The sequence below is a fragment of the Trifolium pratense genome, linkage group LG1 (genome assembly GCF_020283565.1).
Source record: "Trifolium pratense cultivar HEN17-A07 linkage group LG1, ARS_RC_1.1, whole genome shotgun sequence".
NCBI classification, from domain to species: Eukaryota; Viridiplantae; Streptophyta; class Magnoliopsida; order Fabales; family Fabaceae; genus Trifolium; species Trifolium pratense.
The window spans coordinates 36,834,042-36,852,890 of record NC_060059.1 but is presented as its reverse complement, the minus strand read 5'-3'; the positions used below and the strand labels follow the sequence as shown (position 1 = coordinate 36,852,890).

The window sequence follows — 18,849 nt, the reverse complement described above, 5'->3', positions numbered from 1 at the left end:
CCATTGGAGGGGTTGAGTACCTATTAGGTACTATTATTAAAAAAATAATAAATTGATGATGTGTCTATGTGGGACCATTTAATTACTAAAAAATGGAGTGCTCCATTGTGGATGCTCTTACACATAAAACTTTTATATTGAGATTAACTTCTATATTGAGTAGAGTTGTCAAAAAAGGTCGGGCTATCGGGCCATCGGGCCGGCCCATTAGCCCTATCCTTTTACACGGGCCAGGCTTCATAAAAAGGGGGGCTGTGCCTTATCGGGTCGGACCTTATCGGGTCAGGCTTTTTCATGGGCTGTCATGGGGCGGCCCACAGACTTTTAGGCCGGCCCTTTAAAGAATTAAAAAAATTATTTAAAAATTTTTTATAATCTTTTTATTATTATATTTTGGTCCTATTTTTATGCATAAATTTATATATAATTTTTTTTTTGTTTTATTGTTGTTATTTGTGTTTTGTTCATATCTATAATCTGTCTTATTCCTATTTTTAAGCATATCATCTTTTTATATTTTTTTTTTGTGCAATTACAACAAAGGATATAAAGCTTGGAATATGTTTATTATAAGTCTATCATCTTTTTATTGTATTTATTTTATATTCTTTCTATATTTTTTTTTTTTACTTAAATTACAATGGATGAATGAAAGATATAAAACTTGGATTTTTTTTTGTAGTAATAATAATAATATGACAAAAAACTTATTGGATTATAATGAGATTATTTGTTAGAGATTTGTTTGTTTGTTTGATGAGGATAAAGAGGAAGATATTATTGTTTGGGAGATTATGTGAGAAAATATAGGAATACGAATTACCTTCTTGAAGATTTATCTGAAAAATATAACATAAATTTAGTAGAATATGTTTTTTTTTTCAAAAAAAAAAAACTATGAAAATTAGTGGGTCGGCCCATCGGGCCATGTAGGCTTTTGCTTATCTGACCGAGCTAAGCGGACCGGGCCATGAAGTTAGCGGACCAGACTAGGTCGGCCCCTTTATTTGACCGGACCCCTCCAGGCCGGACCGGGCCGATCCCTTTGACAGCTCTAATATTGAGTAAGTGTAAAACGTTTTTAGTTTATACTTCATCATGACAAGTTAATATTTTAAAAAATATTTAAAAAATTAATTTAAAAAATATATCATCTGATTTTTTTTATAGAGATATCAATCTGATTTTATTGAATCCATATTAATTTTTTTAATGAGATTTATAAGGTTTTTTTTTTTTTGGTCAAGAGATCTATAAGGTATTAATATTTTTTGGGTTAAATATTCCATAAATCCGACGTGGCATTAAGCAAGTTTGTGATTGGTTGAAATGCCTCAAAACACGTGGGTCAGTTACTAGGAGCCAAATCTTCATTCATCCTTTCCTCGTAACCGCGGGCTCAAAAATTACAAACATTAAATATACCAAAATTAATTTATTGCCAAAAAAATATAAAAAATCTTTAAACCCTAACTCTTTAAATTCTTCAAAATTCATCCCAATTTCTACTTTGTCTTCTCCGATCTGCAACAAACGTTTGTGCATTTTTATAAGGGAACGATTTTCTATTGCAAAGAGGTAGTTTTTATAAAAAAATTGAAAAAAAAAAGTATTTTCTTTTTGGGGTTAAATTAACGATATATTTGGGTTTATTGAATTGATGTTGTTTATGATTGCAGGGTGAAGCAAGATGAAAAATACGGAGAGAATTGCGAATTTGGCTTTAGCAGGTTGGTTTTTGTTTCGTAAAATTTCTTCTTTTGTTATTGTATTTGATTTTTATTCAATTAAAATCAAATACTTATGTGGGTTTCAATTTTTGGTTCCAATATATGCTTAATGTTGCTGAAATAAAATTGGTTTTGAGGTGTTTTAGTACAATGTACTTGCTGTTTATATTCTTTAGTGATGATGTTGCTATGTAGTATTGACACTTCGGATTGAATGTGTGTTCGGTGTTTGACACGTGTGGTTATGTCAGATTGCTTTTATTTTTATTTTTTTAATTATTATTGGTGTCAACGTGTCAGTGTTAGTGTCGTGTTTGATTTCGGTGATTGTGGTATAGCCTTATAGTGCTTAGGGAGCGTTCGGATAAACAGTTCAATTAAGATCTTATTCATTAAGTGCTTAATATATAAGTTGTTTTTACAATCTATCTTCGGGTGCTTAAAAAATAAAATCGAGAAAATAAAAGCAATTTTCACAGTTCTTATAAACATTTATTCAAGTGCTTTTGCCATATGATAAGTCTAAATAAACTTTTTTTAATGCACCCTTAATAGGGTCTGACATTTAGATGGCTGTGCTGTTGTTTACGTTTTGGTTTTATTTCGATGAGTCAATTTAAAATCCAGTGATGTTTATAGCTTTCAAGTTCTTTGTTTTCTAAATGGTATTGTATCATTGAGACGTAAGGTGGTGGCTTTTTTTTGTTCCTAGATCTATTTTTATTAACTATTTTTTATCGCTGCTTGTAGGTTTAACCTTGGCACCTCTTGTTGTGAAAATAAATCCAAATGTAAATGTTATCTTGACTGCTTGTATCACTGTGTTTGTGGGATGCTATCGTTCCGTCAAACCAACTCCGCCTTCTGTAAGTAGTATTTTTTATCCTCAATTTCTTCCGTGTTGTAACTCTTTTCAAGTCTCAAGAATCATGATCTGACTTATATGAGTTGCGTTGCAATAATGCAGGAGACCATGTCCAATGAACATGCCATGCGTTTTCCCTTTGTTGGGAGTGCAATGTTATTATCACTTTTCTTGCTCTTTAAGTTTCTATCTAAGGACTTGGTCAACACTGTCTTGACACTCTACTTCTTTGTACTGGGGATTGTTGCCTTGTCGTATGTTATTTTCTTCGGCCCATTGTTTTCCCTTTGTGATTATGTAAACACTAGACAGTACTTATTAAATAAATTTTGTTTTCTATTTTATGACATCTTTGTTCTCTCTCTTCCTACAGGGCAACATTACTACCATCTATCAAACGTTTTTTGCCAAAGCAATGGAATGAGGATGTCATAGTCTGGCGTTTTCCATATTTTACTTGTATGTCATGTGCTTGCTACCTTATTTGTCTGCTCTCTTGCTGTGATTTAATAATGCTGTATCTCAAAACTGTGGTATCAGAATTATTCGATTCCTCGTGTCTGATTGTCAATGGTGACAGTGTGGCTTATATTTCTGTTGATTTCTGCAAGTATGATATTGCTTATATGAAGTATCTATCAGATATTTGATATATTTTTTTTGACTAAATTTGCTAATAGCTAATAATGTTGATACTCTTATCTCACATGAGAGAGCATATTAGTTAACAGCATTTGGAGAATTTTGTCATATCTCAAATATACGCTTCTTTTCTAGATGGGTCGCTGACTTTATTAAGGGCAAATTTTACTTAGACCAATAGGAGCTAAGGAATTCTTTTTATAAAGGCATGGTAATTGGTTGAGAGAAAAGATAATTTTGCAATAACATAACATGTTTTTAGATTTCTATTTCCTGGACATGTTGGCAAGATGATTGTGGTCTTATGACCATAAGAGTTTCCATTGTTTCTTTCTTTCCTTTACTGGCCAAACATGTTAAGGTTGATTATCTTTATTGTTGATGAGTTAAAAAAAATCATGATATGATCATCTTGTTTATCTCACAGTCATAGCATGCATGTTTGTCTTTTTTTGGCTCTTTGCATTTGATCTAGTTGTCAATAACTTGCTTCTATCATGCAGAATGATATTTTTCATTACACCTTTCTTACACAGCTTTGGAGATTGAGTTTACGAAGTCACAGGTCATTGCTGCAATCCCGGGAACCTTCTTTTGTGGATGGTACGCTTTAAAGAAGCATTGGCTGGCAAATAATATATTGGGTCTTGCTTTCTGTATTCAGGTTCGGTTCTTAAGCTATTACCTATGTATAATTGTTTGAATTCCACTTCACTGGTTTTAAAAGAAGCCTTTTTGGTTCGGTTGGTATTTTTTGGATGCCATCTGTTGAATGTTGTTACATAATATGAGCTATAAGATGTGCTAAATAATAGTTTTCATATTCCTAAGGGAGTTAGCATGGGAAATCAACCAGAGGTGATCTTTTATGACTGTTTCTGCAAAATGATATCCACATTCAAATTGTAAGCAGTAAAATGGCCACAATGATTCAATGTTTAATATTTACAGGGAATTGAAATGCTCTCTCTCGGCTCTTTCAAGACTGGTGCTATTCTGTTGGTAAATATTTTATCACTTTTTGGATAAAAGTTCCTCTGTCTCACTTTATCAGCTCGCAATTTTATCCATCTCATGCAATCCTTGTTTGTTAATATGAGTTTTGAATCTTTCCATTTTTTTGTTTTGTAGGTTGGACTTTTCTTTTATGACATATTCTGGGTTTTCTTCACACCGGTGATGGTTAGCGTTGCAAAATCATTTGATGCCCCAATAAAGGTTAAGATCTTGGCTTATTGAAATGATCTTTGTTTCTTTCATCTTGATATGAACTTTGAAATGATATGTTATACTATTTCTTCGTATTAATAATTATTCCAATCGTTTTTCAGCTTTTGTTCCCCACATCAAATGCTGCAAAGCCATTTTCGATGCTTGGTCTCGGTGATATTGTTATCCCTGGTAGGCTGAATCTTTTATGTTGATTGAATTTCTTGTAAATGTGGCCACTGTTTTTTGAGCTGGGATGTTTTCCCTTCAGGTATCTTTGTAGCACTGGCCTTGCGTTTTGACGTTTCTAGAGGAAACCAACCCCAATATTTCAAGAGTGCATTTTTAGGATACACTGTTGGCTTGGTCGTCACAATAGTTGTGATGAACTGGTTTCAGGCTGCTCAGGTAATTGGATCTGTAGTTTCATTCTTTTTCATTTTGTTGACATGCTTTTCAAGTTTTTATGGAAGAGAATTGTAACAGTATCGTACTCAAGACTAACAAGTCAGACTGGTAGAGTATATGAATTTGTCACGGATTTTTTTTCTCCATTAACATTTTTACTTTTCTTTTTATCCTTGTTTTCAGCCCGCACTTTTGTATATTGTACCTGCTGTTATTGGATTTTTGGCTGCTCATTGCATATGGAATGGTGATGTCAAACAGGTTTGTTTCACTTCCTAATTTTTTTCTATTCTATTTTTCTCAAATGACATTACTCTATTTTCTTTGTTCGCATCTCATTTGCTTGCGCCTTTTCTCCTGAAATAAAACATGTTAGTTTTCTGTTGTAACCATGCATAGTTCACAAAGTTTAACTACGAGCTACCATTTCTTTGAACCATTAATACACGTGCCATAGTTTTTCACTTGCTATAAAACCATCTAACAAATTTTCAAACACGATGCACCGAATGTAGGGGAGATGAGAATGTTAACATAGCTATAAAATAGATATGATTAAGAATACAATCATTAAATGGGAAGTTCAGGTAGTTCCCATGGTAAATAAAATTGGTAGAGCCTCGAATTACGAGGTTTGGACATGCAAGGGAAGATATGTTGAATGATCGGTAAGAAGGGTTTAATTACATGGATAATATAGCTATAACTGATCTACATTTAGTTTTAATTCATTGCAATCAATATGGCAATTTTTGATCTACGATGCTGACTCTACTTAGCGGAAAACTTCGGTAGTTTTTTGTGCATAATTGTTCATTGATATTGATAGTGCGAGGGTCATATAAAAAGAGACAAGTTTCTTTCACATTACAAATGTTCTGTCAATGATAACTAACTTTTATGCTTTTATTATTGATTTGAAAACTTTTAAGGTTCATCTTATCGGCTTGGAGACACGGTCCAATTTTTTGTGATTCTTTAAGCTAAGATTGCTTGATGCGTAATAACTTTTTTCTTTGTTTCAATATAGTTATTGGCGTTCGATGAGGCGAAGACGGCCAAATCATCTGAAGAAGAAAGTGATGCCAAATCTAGCAAAAAGGTTGAATCATCTGAAGAAGAGAGTGATGCCAAATCCACCAAAAAGGATGAATAAAGCACTTTCAATACAAATACTTTTTTAAGTCATAGAATACCAAATTACCTGTAATAGTAACTTATTCAGAAGCAAACATTGTAATAGATTTTTTTATTGAGAAAAACTATTAGTCTTATTTTCGGCACTGATTATGGTTTGTTTTCACCTCAATAATGTTTCTCATATTTTACTTTTCTTGATAAAATCAAATTTTCCCTTTAGTGCAAACTTGTTAAACGGGGTTAATTTGATGAGATACGTATGTTCATAAGATCTAGCTAAACCGACAACGTTGAAATTGTTAGGCTAGACACATTCATCCGAGTTTGAAACCAAAATCTCGCAGTTGAGTGAGTTTTAGGTGATGCTTGTCACGGGTTACAATCCTCTCCATTTTTTTTAAAAGAAATGAAAACGTCCAATACTAAAGTTTTGGTGTATAAATGTTTAATTACACTTCCATTGTTTCTATAAAATGGAGTGGATTAGACCACGGTTCGATCCCCTGCAACTATAATCCGGATGGGCTGAAATCACTTGATGCCAGAACTGACCCCCGAATCAGATTAAACTGATGGGTGAAAACAAAACAAAAAAAAAAACGGAGTGGATTTTCACTCAAATTCTTGACATAATGTTTATTTCCTAATTAAGTTTAAGTATGATTTTGAGGTTCTTAATATACAATTTTTGTTCAACTATACACCAAAAATTGTGGTTAACGACTCAAAATTGTAGTTTATTGTTTGAAAATATACTACTAATTTTTATTCTATTCCCATAAAAAATAGCTGCCTATATAAATAATTTTTTTATGAAAATAAACGTATAAAATTGTAAAAGATAAAACAAATAAATTAGTACTAATTTGAATATCTCATATTTTAAAAAGGAAAAACCACCCTAACATATTATAAGACAATTTTGGAAGATTTAGTTCATAAAATTGTTTATTTTATAAAAGTCTCAAATATTATTTTGTTCGAATATTTTAGACTATTTTTCCCCGGTACAATTTATTTAGACCCACCATTTTTCATAACTGAATAATGAATTGCAACATCTTATATACATTTTGTGTCAAAATAACAACTTTATTTCTTTACCAAAAAAAAAAAACTTTATTTCATATAGGTGAAATTGTCTTCGTAATTTTAAAAATCTGTCTTAAAAAATTGCTGTTATATTATAAAAATAACAATCTTCATTTTTTTTTTGAGTAATCTTCATAAAATCTTGCATATTGTTTTTCTAAATTAAATCACATAAAAAGATTATCCATGTGTCACATTTTAATAGGATAACAGTTTCACATGTACCTATCTCTATAGTAACTGTACTAAGTACTTTGTGAAATATACAATTTCAATCTCTTCAACAGTGCAAAAAAGAAAACTTTCCCCATGCAACTAGATAAGAAGGAATATAAGCAAAATAGAATGAGACATGGAATAACATCAAATAATAAATCAGCATTAAATTAAGAAAATAAGGTAATATTTTGTGACACATTTACAAAGAAGCCAAGAGCCAAAAGCTACAAAATCTATACAAAATTCAATAGGCTTTGATGAATGTCAAAGAAGAAATAAACTCTAAGAAAGCATTTGAGGGTAAAAAGAAAAACTATGCCACAGCTATTATTTTCTATATTTTTTCTTATGCTTTGATTAAAATTACAGCTTGTGTATAACTGTGAGGTTCCCATTGATGATGCGACGGGTTAGAGCTCCTTGCGGAGAAACAATACTTGTCAACATGATCTGAATAAATCCTAATTCATGAATTTTCTGCAGTTTGGAGATTTACATAAACAAGGGACTTTAAACTCATCTGGCTCATCAGGATCAAACAAGTAGTCATACCTGTCAGGTACAATAAACTTCGTTAGACCGACTTCGATAAAACAAAAGTGAGTAAATCACCAATCTAGTCTTTCAAATTGTAAGAATTAGGCCATTTGTTTATTTGAAATTCATGAAATTCTAATATGATGCCTGATATTGAATATTCTTGATCGAAATTCATAGACTAAATTCTAATGTTGCAGAATTTCATGAATCATTTCATGAATTCATAGACCAAAATGACGATTCACTCTAAAATGCATGCTGAAATGACACAGGAAAGCATGCTACAGAAGAGGGAAGCATAGATAGAGAATATACGTTAGTTCATCACCAGCAGATACATTAGTCTTGGCAATGAGTGCGATCCGGCTCTCGTCATGACCTACACTCATGATCCTTGCATAGCAATTTGGCATACACTGTATTAACGTAAACCAAGAAGGGGTAAGATGAGATGACTAATAACCAGTAATATGTACTAAAACAACTAAATATAGGCAAATATCAGCTGTGTTTTTAAGATTGGCGATTGATTTTTGAGCAGGGTACTGTGCAATTTGAGATAGGTTGACTTACAGAATGGTTAATTAGCCGCGCAATATTTCCTTTATCAGTTGCATCAACTACCACTTCTTCACTTATTTTGAACAGCTGCCAAAAAAAAAAACCAGAATAATTTAATCTGATATAATATTAATAATTAAGACGCACAACAGAAATCAGCTACAAAACAGAGGGATCAGTCCATGGGAAGAGGAGGAGAATGAACTCACATAGCAGTCTTTCCTTTCTAATTTATAACGTGCCTCCCTTAGATCTGCAACACTGCGCCTTACTTGTTCACCACGATATTCAAGGACCTGCATTGGAGAAAATGATGATCATTATTTCTACAATAAAAGTTTTACTGATTTAGATGGAAAACTGAAACACAGGATCATTGGATTAATGATGTTATGTTTTTGCAAATATTAAATCCATATTTCATACCATAATAGAAGCAAAAGAGAATTAAATTATGTCAACATCTGAACCCGAAACCAACCACCAAAGGATACTCTTGAGACAAAAACAGCTCAAAAAGAGAAAATATACAGAGGGAAGGAAATGAAAATTTAGGACCCATTTACTTTGTAAAAACATTTCCAATTTCCATTTTCTAAATTTTGTGTTGATTTTACTTACTATTACTAACAAGGAGATAACAGACTCTTGAAGTGAACAATTGTGTTTTCATTATTTCCAAAAATGCATCATCTGAAGCTAGCAACTTCTTTCCATCATGATAGTTCACTTCAAAAGTCTCGCAACTTATTAGCAAGTTAAAATGAACATGTATTTTAAAAATGAAAATTAGAAAATGTTTTTGCAAAGTAAACAGGACCTAAACTTTATCATGTTCTATGTCATTTAGAAACTGCTGCATCGATATGCATACATTGAAAACTATGCCCAGGAATGTGACTAAACATTCATCATTTCTAAGTTTTAGCAACTGCGAAAGTAAAATTGTTAAAAAACCAAATATTGATAAATATTTGATTGGAATATATCATTATACAGTTCTTTATGTCAATAATGATTGGCAAAGCCTTGAGTAAACAAGCTTCGAAGATGGATGTTCCCGTGCAGGGTCCAAGGGTACCCTTTAATGTGCTTCTTAAATATATTTTTCTGGGCTTTGGCCCTCTTGAATCCCCCCTCAAAAAAAAAAAACTATCATATTCTCAAATAGCCAAAGAGGTTTTCGTAATATTTTCATATTTCATCATTTGAGTATGACATTTCATACCATTTCTCCTTCTTGAATACTTTTTCGTGCAAATAGACCCCATCCATGTATGCCAGATCTACCAAAGCACACTCGTTCATTTTCGGTTCTCTGGAGTCATGCAAGTGTATCCAAAATAAAAATTAGAAAATCGATGAGAAAAGCCAATAAACCACCACCGAAGAAAAATAAGTTCTACCTGTAAGTGATGAAGGCGCTCCCTAAAAGATGAAAATGTCTGAGACTCATCTACCACCTATTTTTTAGGGAAAGATATGAGCAAGAGAATGAAAATAAGGGGGTACACACTTTAAACCTTACATTCAAGCTTTAAACAAAGAATAGGAAAATCCCATTTATATCAGAGTAAAAGACTTACTTTGCTTGCATTTAATCTCTGTATTGCATCTAAAGAATGATGGCAGTGACCCCTCACTTTATGAGGAATGGCTTCATCAGCTGCTCTCTGGCAAGTAGAAAACATAAAGATGATAAATGTGTTGTTGGTTCAGAAGAACAGATAAAGATGCCAAAGGATATATTAGAGGTAATGGTTACTAACAAGGCCTTAATAGCAAGCATGGAAGTTGAGGAATCAATACAATAAGCAATGAGTATGATATTTTACCATTACATCACAATAACATACAAAATAAAAGTCTAAGGTGAGGATACAAGGAGTCAAGTTATACAAGTACTAGAATGGCCAAATCTCTAAGATATGTGGCAATATAAACCAGCATACTAAAGGTATTGTACATCTGCAATAAAGGCAAACAAAGTGGACCAATAACAGACCACAGAGTGGCCGCAACTAAGGCCAAAATTAAAACATAAATAACAGAGAAAAAGTTCAAACATTCACCAAGGAGAAAAATATTTTCCAAGTTACCTTTTTTGTGTGGTTTGTTCTTACAAAGACTCGGCACCTAGCAGCAGAAAATGGATCATGTTCGGTGTTATCTGCTGGAGGAGTTTCTTCTACCTTTATTCTGTTCGATGAAATTAATCTTGACCCAACTTTTCTCTTATTTTGGATAAGTATTTTAGTTGAAATGACCCCATGAGGGGTTTGTATAATCAAAACAGTGTCTGGATTGGGAGCCCTGCAAGAAATACAGAAATCACAAAGATGAAAAGCTACAGGAGTAAGATGAATTCAAATACACCCATACCCATACAATTCCAAAAACAATGAGGGACAAAGGAGAAACAATATTGTCATAATTGAGGATTACATACCTGTGATAAGCACAATAACAAACCATTCTTGTTGTCTGTTTACCATTTTTCTCTGAACAATGCAACTGCATTTACAGAGGACAAAAGTCAATAACTATTTCACGGATCATAATTATACATATGATAAATGAAAATTATCAACTTAAAGTCAACCATGATACAGAATAAAAGTTCAATTTCAATCATCAAAAGATTGGTGAAGCTCTAGGCAGGGGTCTGATGAATAATTGTAATAAATAATCAAACAGTATTTATTAAAGCTAAGTCATGTTTGCATAAACCAGGACAGTATTAATTAAAAGTGGCATTAAACCTGTTTTAAATTAAATGAAAGTAAATATTAGAACATATCAACAAAAATTATGCAAATAGAAACCCAGTCAATCTAAGTGAAGCCTCCTCACCTCCATGCGATAACCGGCCCTTGAAGCACACATGACATGGAAAAATGTGGAACACTTGACACATTGTGTGCACGAACCATGAATTTGCTTACAAATAACACATATCTGAAATTGAAGTAATGCAGAGTTTAGATTGAATTGGAATGAACAAAACTAAAGAGACATCTAAAAGATAATCATGTTTAGAAATATGGACCGGAGCCGAGGTTGTTTCATGTGAAAAAGGACTCACTCTCCAGCTTAACAATGTGGTAGGAGTGAATGATGTAACTTAGTGTGAAATATGCAAAGAGTAAACTACATGAATTGGTGACTAACATTAATTAGGTGTGGACACCAAATGGATCTACCATTACTATATTTTATTATGATAAAATGTACACATTAGTGATACTATCAAACTATAGTTCTTCTTTTGAAATTAGATATGAAGTACATTTTCTGAACAGACAAAGGAAGAGTTACAAATACACTACCTTCACAAAAGAATTTGATGGAATACTCAAGATACCCAAAGCAGGCTCCATTTTCTCATCACTAGCAAAAGATACTTCAGGTCGAAACCAGGCACAAGTGACATGAACCCATAATGGATCAATATCAGTAGGCTTTAGAGCACCACCTGAGTGTCCAACAATACATTTCAGATTATTAGATCATACATACTAATAACGAAACAAAGTTTAAAATAAAGTTACCAAATCTACAAGATATAATTTATGCTACAATCATAAGAAAGAAAAGCAAGATTTATTCATACATGCATTGCATATGTAAGGTTATAATAACCTAGAGGGTAAATTCCAAAAAATAAAATACACAGGGGGAGATATAGCTCATACAAATAAACGAGTGACATACATAATACAATACATCTAAAATATTGTGGAAGACACACCTTTTACAGGACAAAGGCAACACTCTCGCGTGATGTCTGGTGTTTCACAAGCTTTACAAACCCACGATGTAAAGTCTCGAACATGTCTTGCTCCATAGCATTCTTGATGAACGGCTATTTGACATCTATAAAATACATAATAACACATTTTTCATATCAATTGCAAATACCATTTTTCATCTCATTGATAAGAAGGATCGGAGAGACACAGACACACATATAGGGCGCATATTTTCGTTAAATACTCATACCTAGTTTTCATGGTTTAAATATTTATAATAAACTTAGGATGCTATATTACCTGACGCAGATTATAATTTTGTTGTAGTCCCAATCTTCAACCCATCTACATATAGCACATCGTTCTGTAGTCCACTTAGCACAAACAGGTTCATACTTGTCTGCCAGAGACAATAGTTTCATTACAATCATCACTCTGAGAAATTTATCTACGGAAATTGTATAGCTGTATAAAAGAGGATAGACTTAAAAGGTACCTTGCAGAAAGGTAAGCAATTTCTGCTTTCTTGCTTTTGAAGACGGTCTTTTAGGTTTGACAGAAACTATAGCTTTAGCATGAAATTCAGCCAACTGCAGCATCTGAGAAGTCAAAACAGATTGTATCAGTTACAAATACACTCATGTCTCACAATAAAGGTCCTGCCCCGCGGATGATTGGACACTTGATCAGGCAGTCATTTTATATTAGAGTAATCAAATAAATAAGTAGTGAAATTTTTAGGGCAAAGAGATGGGGAATAATATGCACCAAAATTAAATGATACAGTCATATACGCACCCATTGTTCCAGTGATACCATGGATCCTTTAACCTGAATACTTGCTTTCCAGTTTCTAAATTTGGAACCTGTGTGGCGTTCCCATTCACTAAGTGCTTGTTTTTCAGTCTCACAAAAACCACACTTGCACATTACTCTGTAGGAGAACATGGAAAACCAAGGGGAAAATATTCCTCCAAATCATAACTAGAACGAAGAAATGCATCATACAAAAATGATAACAATATCCAACAATATTCATATGAAATTAGCATCAAACAGTTTAGAACAGGCAATGTCACTGGAAATTAGACAGACATTATCTTGCATTTTACTTGAACCCACCAATACCAAATCAAACACACAAAAGAAAGAGAACAAAGCCAACAAATATTTCCTATAAACCCACGTTTATCATATAGCTATTGTTTCAATGAGATTATAAAAAAGATGTTTTTAGGTATATTTTCATGAGGTATATGCCTTTGCGATAGCTTAAAACAACTTAATGTAGCCTTGTTAATCAAAATTCCAAACACTCATATTTTATAAACATTTTTTCAAAGTGTATCAAAATACTATTGAGTAAACTACTAATCACAGTGAACCTACATGTTAAAAATTCCCGTCAGGTGTTCATTTTAGTAAAAAGAAAATTTCATTGATGAGCTACTGCCATCTTCTCACTTTTTAAGAAAAGAACACAATCAAATAGCATTGTGGGCCGTGGTTAGTTGTTTTAAACTTGTAATTACCAATTTAAAAAAGGCACTATTCTTTTACTACTTGCCACATATTTTACAAACAAACCGGCTAAGTTTATGTAATCAATAACTATAACAGACAAAATCTATGATGATAAACAAAGCACAGATAGAAAAAACAAATCATGTAAAACAATTCTGAAGGAGTTTATGCTTACAAGTGAAGGCTTGGAAAATATATGCCTTCTACACCATTGCAGAGAACAGTGACCTTCTTTGGAAGTTCTAGCTGCCCATTGTTTTTGTTCCATCTATACAAAAAAAACACAACTATAGTTAGAAATACAAACTACTGGAAGTAAAACAAAATGATGTTTATTCAAAAACCTAAAGAGATATGTTAAAACGGAAGGCATAATTGACTCATAAAAAATAGGATTGGTTTCATAAGTTACACGGAAATACTCAGTTAGGCCACAAATAGGGGGTGTGGAGAAAAAGCATGAAGCATATCTATAAACTTACTTGACTTTTGGATGTGATTTTTCTGAATCAGATAATTCAAAATTAAACTTCACTTTGCAAGCAGGACAGAAGTAATCAGTGCTTCCAAGATTCTTCAAGAAACATAAAAAAAGTCAGAATAAAAAAGTCTCTTTCTGAGCTTCAAATTCCACGAAGAGACAACAATTAGATATGAAGTGTGACGGCGTAATGGATAAACCTTAAAAAGGATGCTGGAGATTTTGTCGCATTCGGCATGCACCCATACTTTACATCCATCACAACGTACCTAATTCAAGGCGAACATCCGGAAAGGAGGAAATTTTAATACCGCTAAAAAAGACAATGCTTTAAATAGATGACAAGATCCAACTAACTCACCCAGCTTCCGCTATCTGATCGATTCCAAACTTTATTACATATGCCGCAATAATGTTTTGACTTTGTTAACTGTCCAAAAAGAAATCGATTTCAAAGACGACAATATATGACTTTCTACAACAAATACAATGTACTTCAATCATGACGTTTCCATTTCAGACTTAAATATGAATTGTTAGAAGAAAAAGGCAAGTTATACAAACCTTAGCACATGTTTTACATAGGAGTTGACCACCGGGAGTCAAATCCCTTGTTTTCTTTGACGTATTGAAAGGAAGGTCCAATCCACATTCATCACAAAGTCGCATGTTTTTCTTTCCGTTAAATATATCCTACATATGGAATCCAATCAATAGTATTATGTCCATTTGAACACATATCAGCATGCTACGTCACTTCTACATTTTGTTGTAGTATAACTATTGTGAATTGCATAATAATTGCACTATCAAAGCAGAACAAATCAGTACGTCAAATCTACACGTCTAAACACTACTAGTCAGAAAAAGAGCAAAGTAGTGACTTAGTCGATTTCCAGTTGCAAATTGAAGTTTGCAATTATATCTAGTATCCCTAAATATCCTCCAAATATAATGCACGACGTCACTAATAATCACTGTAAACCATGCAGAACTCAAAAACAAAAGAAAACATGCAACGAAACTGACTTACCTTCTTTTGAACAAGACCATCCACATTCCGTCTTGAAACACTGACATTCTGAAATTCTTTAAGAATAGAACTATTACTGCGACCATTACTACCAGCCACCGCATTTATATCTTCTATAATATTCTCTACAATCCCCTGATCAGCCAAAAATGCCTCCTCAACTGCCGCTAGAAATTGCGACGAATCACAGTAGCTCAATTCAGACTGCTCTTGAAACCTAATACAAAATAACATCATTCCTCGTAAACACAACACAAACTCTTCCAGAAACAACAATTCTAATACAATGTACAACAAATAGAAAAAATCCTCACCTGTCTACATTATCCATAAATGGAAAAATCATTCCACATTTCACCCATGCAAAATCCTGTTCACAACCATCAGTAAAAAAACACATTAAATAAATACCTATTATATTAAAAAGGCAAATTAAATAAACTTTCCATAAACTAGTAGTAATAACTGTATTAACTAATTCAAACAATACCCTGTGATTTTCATTCTTAGAGTATCCAAGAAACATGACACAAGTAGCATCAGCTATACATGATCTCAAAACCAGCTCAGGTGCTTGAGACATTGGCTCAAGAACAATTGCAGGCCAAAAAGGTTCCTTTTTCATAGCTTTAGCCCACACTAAATCACCAGCATAAAAATCTTCTGGCCCAAAAAACCCTTCTTTCTTCTTCTTCTTCTCTTCCTTCTTCAAAACTTCATTATTCAACTTTGTTTCCTCAAAAATCTCACGCAAACTCAATTCTTTATTGTTAGCAGCAGCAACACCAAAATTCTTATGCAAAACCTCTTCACACAAAACCGAATACCCGTGGCGGCCGGAAGTTGCACTTGCACCATTCTTCCCTTTTCCACCACAATTCTTCAAACTTAATTCATCAAATTCAAATTCACGAAAGCTCGTGGCAGCACCGGCAGTGACGCCGGCACCGGCACCAGCACCAACACCAACACCAGCATAATTCCTTCCATCCTTCTTCCAATTTACAATAATAGAATCATTAAACCGCGACGGCAACACTTGAAGCCGGCCCCGCGACGTTCGAACAAGCGGAGGCCGTGTTCCGTTTGCCGTGTTCTTAATATCAGCTTTTCCGTTAGATACAGAAAAGCAATTTTCCGATGATGCCACGGTGGTTGCCGGAATTGCACCGAGTAATCCCTTAATACTAGCCGGAATTGCACCGGCGAGAAGATTTAACGGATAATTACCATTAATTTTCTTCTTCTTGTTCTTCATCTGAGTCAACTTTGACTCGTCTTCTTCTTCCTCCGAGTTACCGAGTCTAGTCCGTTTCCGACTCGGCATTTCCGATTTGAGATTCTTCTTAATTATCATATTCTCGAATTATCAAATTCGAATAATAATAATAATAATCAATAATTATCAAATTCGCATTACGATTAATCAAAACATAAACCCTAATTTGATACTAAAATTTAATAACGAAGAAACAGAGTAACAAAGTAACGAAGAAGTTGAAAATTGAAATCGCGTTCAGAGAAGAAAAAAAACACGACAAGAAATTAAGGTTCGAAGAGAATAAGGTTACTAAGTTATAAAAATGTCGGCGAAATTCGATTACGAGATCGATCGCAGAAAATTGAAGATAGAAGAAAAAAAGAAAGAAAGAGCGATCTATTTGGAGAGAAAATAATAAAAAAATAAATAAATCAAACTCTGAGATAAATATTAATAATAAAAATTGAATGAATTTTGATTTTTTTTTTTTTTTTTTAATGTGATGATGGATTTGGTGAGTGTTAGTCACGTGTTGGTGAAGAATTTTTTTTGGTGATTCTTGGGCCTGTTTTTTTGTTTGATGTTGCAGAGATTAATTTGCAACTTTATGTTAATTGCTACATTTGAGAGTGGATTTTAATAAACAAGATTGTATAAGATTTTCTTTGTTCCGTGTAATTTGGAGGATTAAATGTTAATTTGCTATGATTTTGAGCTTAATTTGTGTGTTTGTGAATTTTTTGTTTGTGTGTGTGTGATGATGATAATGGTGATGAGGTTTTTGAGTTAAATTGGAACTTTTTTGAGGACTTAAAGGAAAAAAAATGGAATTTGAGTATCTTTTTGTTCATTTTGTACGATTGAGTACGGAACAGTGTACACACGCAAGAAGAGAAGTACAAAGGAAACATATTTTGAAGGTTTGATAAGTTTGTTAAAATAAAAGTTTGGGTTTAGATTTTGGAATTTATAGTGATGATGTAATGTGATGGAGTTTGAGGCAGCATGTGTAAAGTGGTGTTGTTTTTTGTATGATTTTGTGGAACAGGGTTGATTTCATGGTACGCATGATGAAACATGAATTTCCTTTCTTCAACATGTTTAATTGGGTTGTATTTTTTGTTTCAAAAAAAATAAAATTGGTTTGTACATTTTTATCTTGTAAATTGTCACTTAAATCTCAATTTTTGAATTGTTTTAGTGAAAAAAAAAAGTTAATCCATGGATCAGTGGTGGTGGTGGTGGTGGTGATGGATGAATTTTATTCACACCGTCTATCTTCTCCATCTTTGAACAATTTGAGAACTATTTTGATTTCTTATAAAAAAAAATGGTTTGGTTTTAATTTTTTTACTATTTTGGGTTGAAGAGAAAAACGATGGTGTTTGGCTGTTTGCACGGTGGCAAAGCAAGTTACATGGGTTGTTTTTTTTTGGTTTTTTTAATATTGGAAACTTAAAGGGTATTTCTTCTATTTCGTTATTATTATATAAATAAAAATAAAAATTTTATGTTCTTATTGAAAAGATGAAAAGTAATTTGGATATTGCGATCTATGGATCTGAAGGAGAAAGTTGGATCCATGAGTTGAATAGTGATCTTTTGATTTTGAAGTCAAACTGAGTTTGCTATCATGGAATCAACGAGGTACAAGATTTTTCTTTTTCTTCTTTTTTTTTTTAAAGGAAGGTACGAGGTTGTTTGTGTTATTTTGAGGAAGAAGGTACGAGGTTGTTTTGTTGAGTATAAGTATAAGTACATGTTGTAAACTTGCAATCTGTTGGTGGCGTTTGAAGATGAATTAAGCAAGATTCAGAGTATAGAGAAATGTTTGTCCTTCTATTGTGTTAATTTGAGGAAACTTTTCTCTTTCTTTCAAACGATTTTAGGCAGATTTTATTCATGGACTTTTTATACTTAGGATAGGAGGAGGACACACTTTTGTTTTTCCTATTAGAGAAAAAAAAAAAAACTCAAAAGTTTCGGTGATTTAGATTTCAGAAACTCGATCAGATCTCAAGACTCAAAAGCGTTTATCAGATACACGATTGAAATAAGACAGTTTCGTACACGTAATAGTGTATTTTTTTTAAGTATGTAATTACAATATTCAAAGTTTTTTTTTTTAAAAAAAGGCCTTTCGTATACTTAAGTATGTTACTTCTTGATTTCAATAATACTTTATAAAATTGAAGTTTTTATTTTTTTTTCCTATTTGGGGTGGTGTTGTGGTGTTGGATAAATTTTGGTTTGCTAGATAAGGTTGGTTGTTCTTATTGTCAAGAAAAAAGTTTGGTCTTTTCTCAACAAGAGAATCTACATAATAATGCATATACAACCAGTTGGACCAGTCCTCTTGATTCGTGAAGGTTTTGTGAGCCTCAACTGTGAT

General features: G+C 32.9%; 2 protein-coding genes and 1 long non-coding RNA gene across 5 annotated transcripts; 2 read left to right on the top strand and 1 right to left on the bottom strand.

Moving 5' to 3' along the window:
• The first annotated feature begins 1,385 nt into the window (after positions 1 to 1,385).
• LOC123905352 (signal peptide peptidase-like) lies at positions 1,386 to 6,141 on the top strand. 2 transcript variants are annotated; one of them, XM_045954960.1, is made up of 13 exons: positions 1,386 to 1,578; positions 1,680 to 1,730; positions 2,481 to 2,596; positions 2,698 to 2,849; positions 2,969 to 3,054; positions 3,774 to 3,901; positions 4,069 to 4,095; positions 4,189 to 4,239; positions 4,369 to 4,455; positions 4,569 to 4,638; positions 4,718 to 4,854; positions 5,038 to 5,115; positions 5,885 to 6,141. In XM_045954960.1, the coding sequence occupies exons 2-13, from the start codon at positions 1,691 to 1,693 to the stop codon at positions 6,008 to 6,010; spliced, it is 1,098 nt and encodes a 365-aa protein (XP_045810916.1). In that variant the 5' UTR covers positions 1,386 to 1,578; positions 1,680 to 1,690; the 3' UTR covers positions 6,011 to 6,141. The 2 variants fall into 2 exon arrangements, with proteins under 2 accessions (XP_045810916.1, XP_045810923.1); XM_045954967.1 differs by lacking the exon at positions 4,069 to 4,095.
• Positions 6,142 to 7,452: 1,311 nt separating this feature from the next.
• On the bottom strand, positions 7,453 to 17,529 carry LOC123905337 (histone-lysine N-methyltransferase ATX4-like). Of its 2 annotated transcripts, XM_045954947.1 has the most exons (23): positions 15,687 to 17,529; positions 15,511 to 15,566; positions 15,197 to 15,413; positions 14,728 to 14,856; positions 14,525 to 14,593; positions 14,364 to 14,432; positions 14,165 to 14,256; positions 13,858 to 13,950; positions 12,957 to 13,092; positions 12,655 to 12,757; positions 12,459 to 12,558; positions 12,158 to 12,282; positions 11,736 to 11,881; positions 11,260 to 11,364; positions 10,856 to 10,920; positions 10,506 to 10,719; positions 9,993 to 10,079; positions 9,813 to 9,869; positions 9,635 to 9,724; positions 8,616 to 8,702; positions 8,419 to 8,493; positions 8,161 to 8,261; positions 7,453 to 7,857 (listed from the first exon to the last, which is right to left on the bottom strand). In XM_045954947.1, the coding sequence occupies exons 1-23, from the start codon at positions 16,551 to 16,553 to the stop codon at positions 7,767 to 7,769; spliced, it is 3,174 nt and encodes a 1,057-aa protein (XP_045810903.1). In that variant the 5' UTR covers positions 16,554 to 17,529; the 3' UTR covers positions 7,453 to 7,766. The 2 variants fall into 2 exon arrangements, 1 of the variants encoding a protein (XP_045810903.1); XR_006808366.1 differs by lacking the exons at positions 7,453 to 7,857; positions 8,161 to 8,261; positions 8,419 to 8,493; positions 8,616 to 8,702; positions 9,635 to 9,724 and having other exon boundaries at positions 9,807 to 9,869; positions 9,993 to 10,081; positions 10,507 to 10,719; positions 15,687 to 17,375.
• Positions 7,765 to 8,407, top strand: LOC123905347. The gene is made up of 2 exons (XR_006808367.1): positions 7,765 to 7,904; positions 8,043 to 8,407. It is a non-coding gene; the product is annotated as an uncharacterized LOC123905347 (long non-coding RNA).
• Positions 17,530 to 18,849: the final 1,320 nt, after the last annotated feature.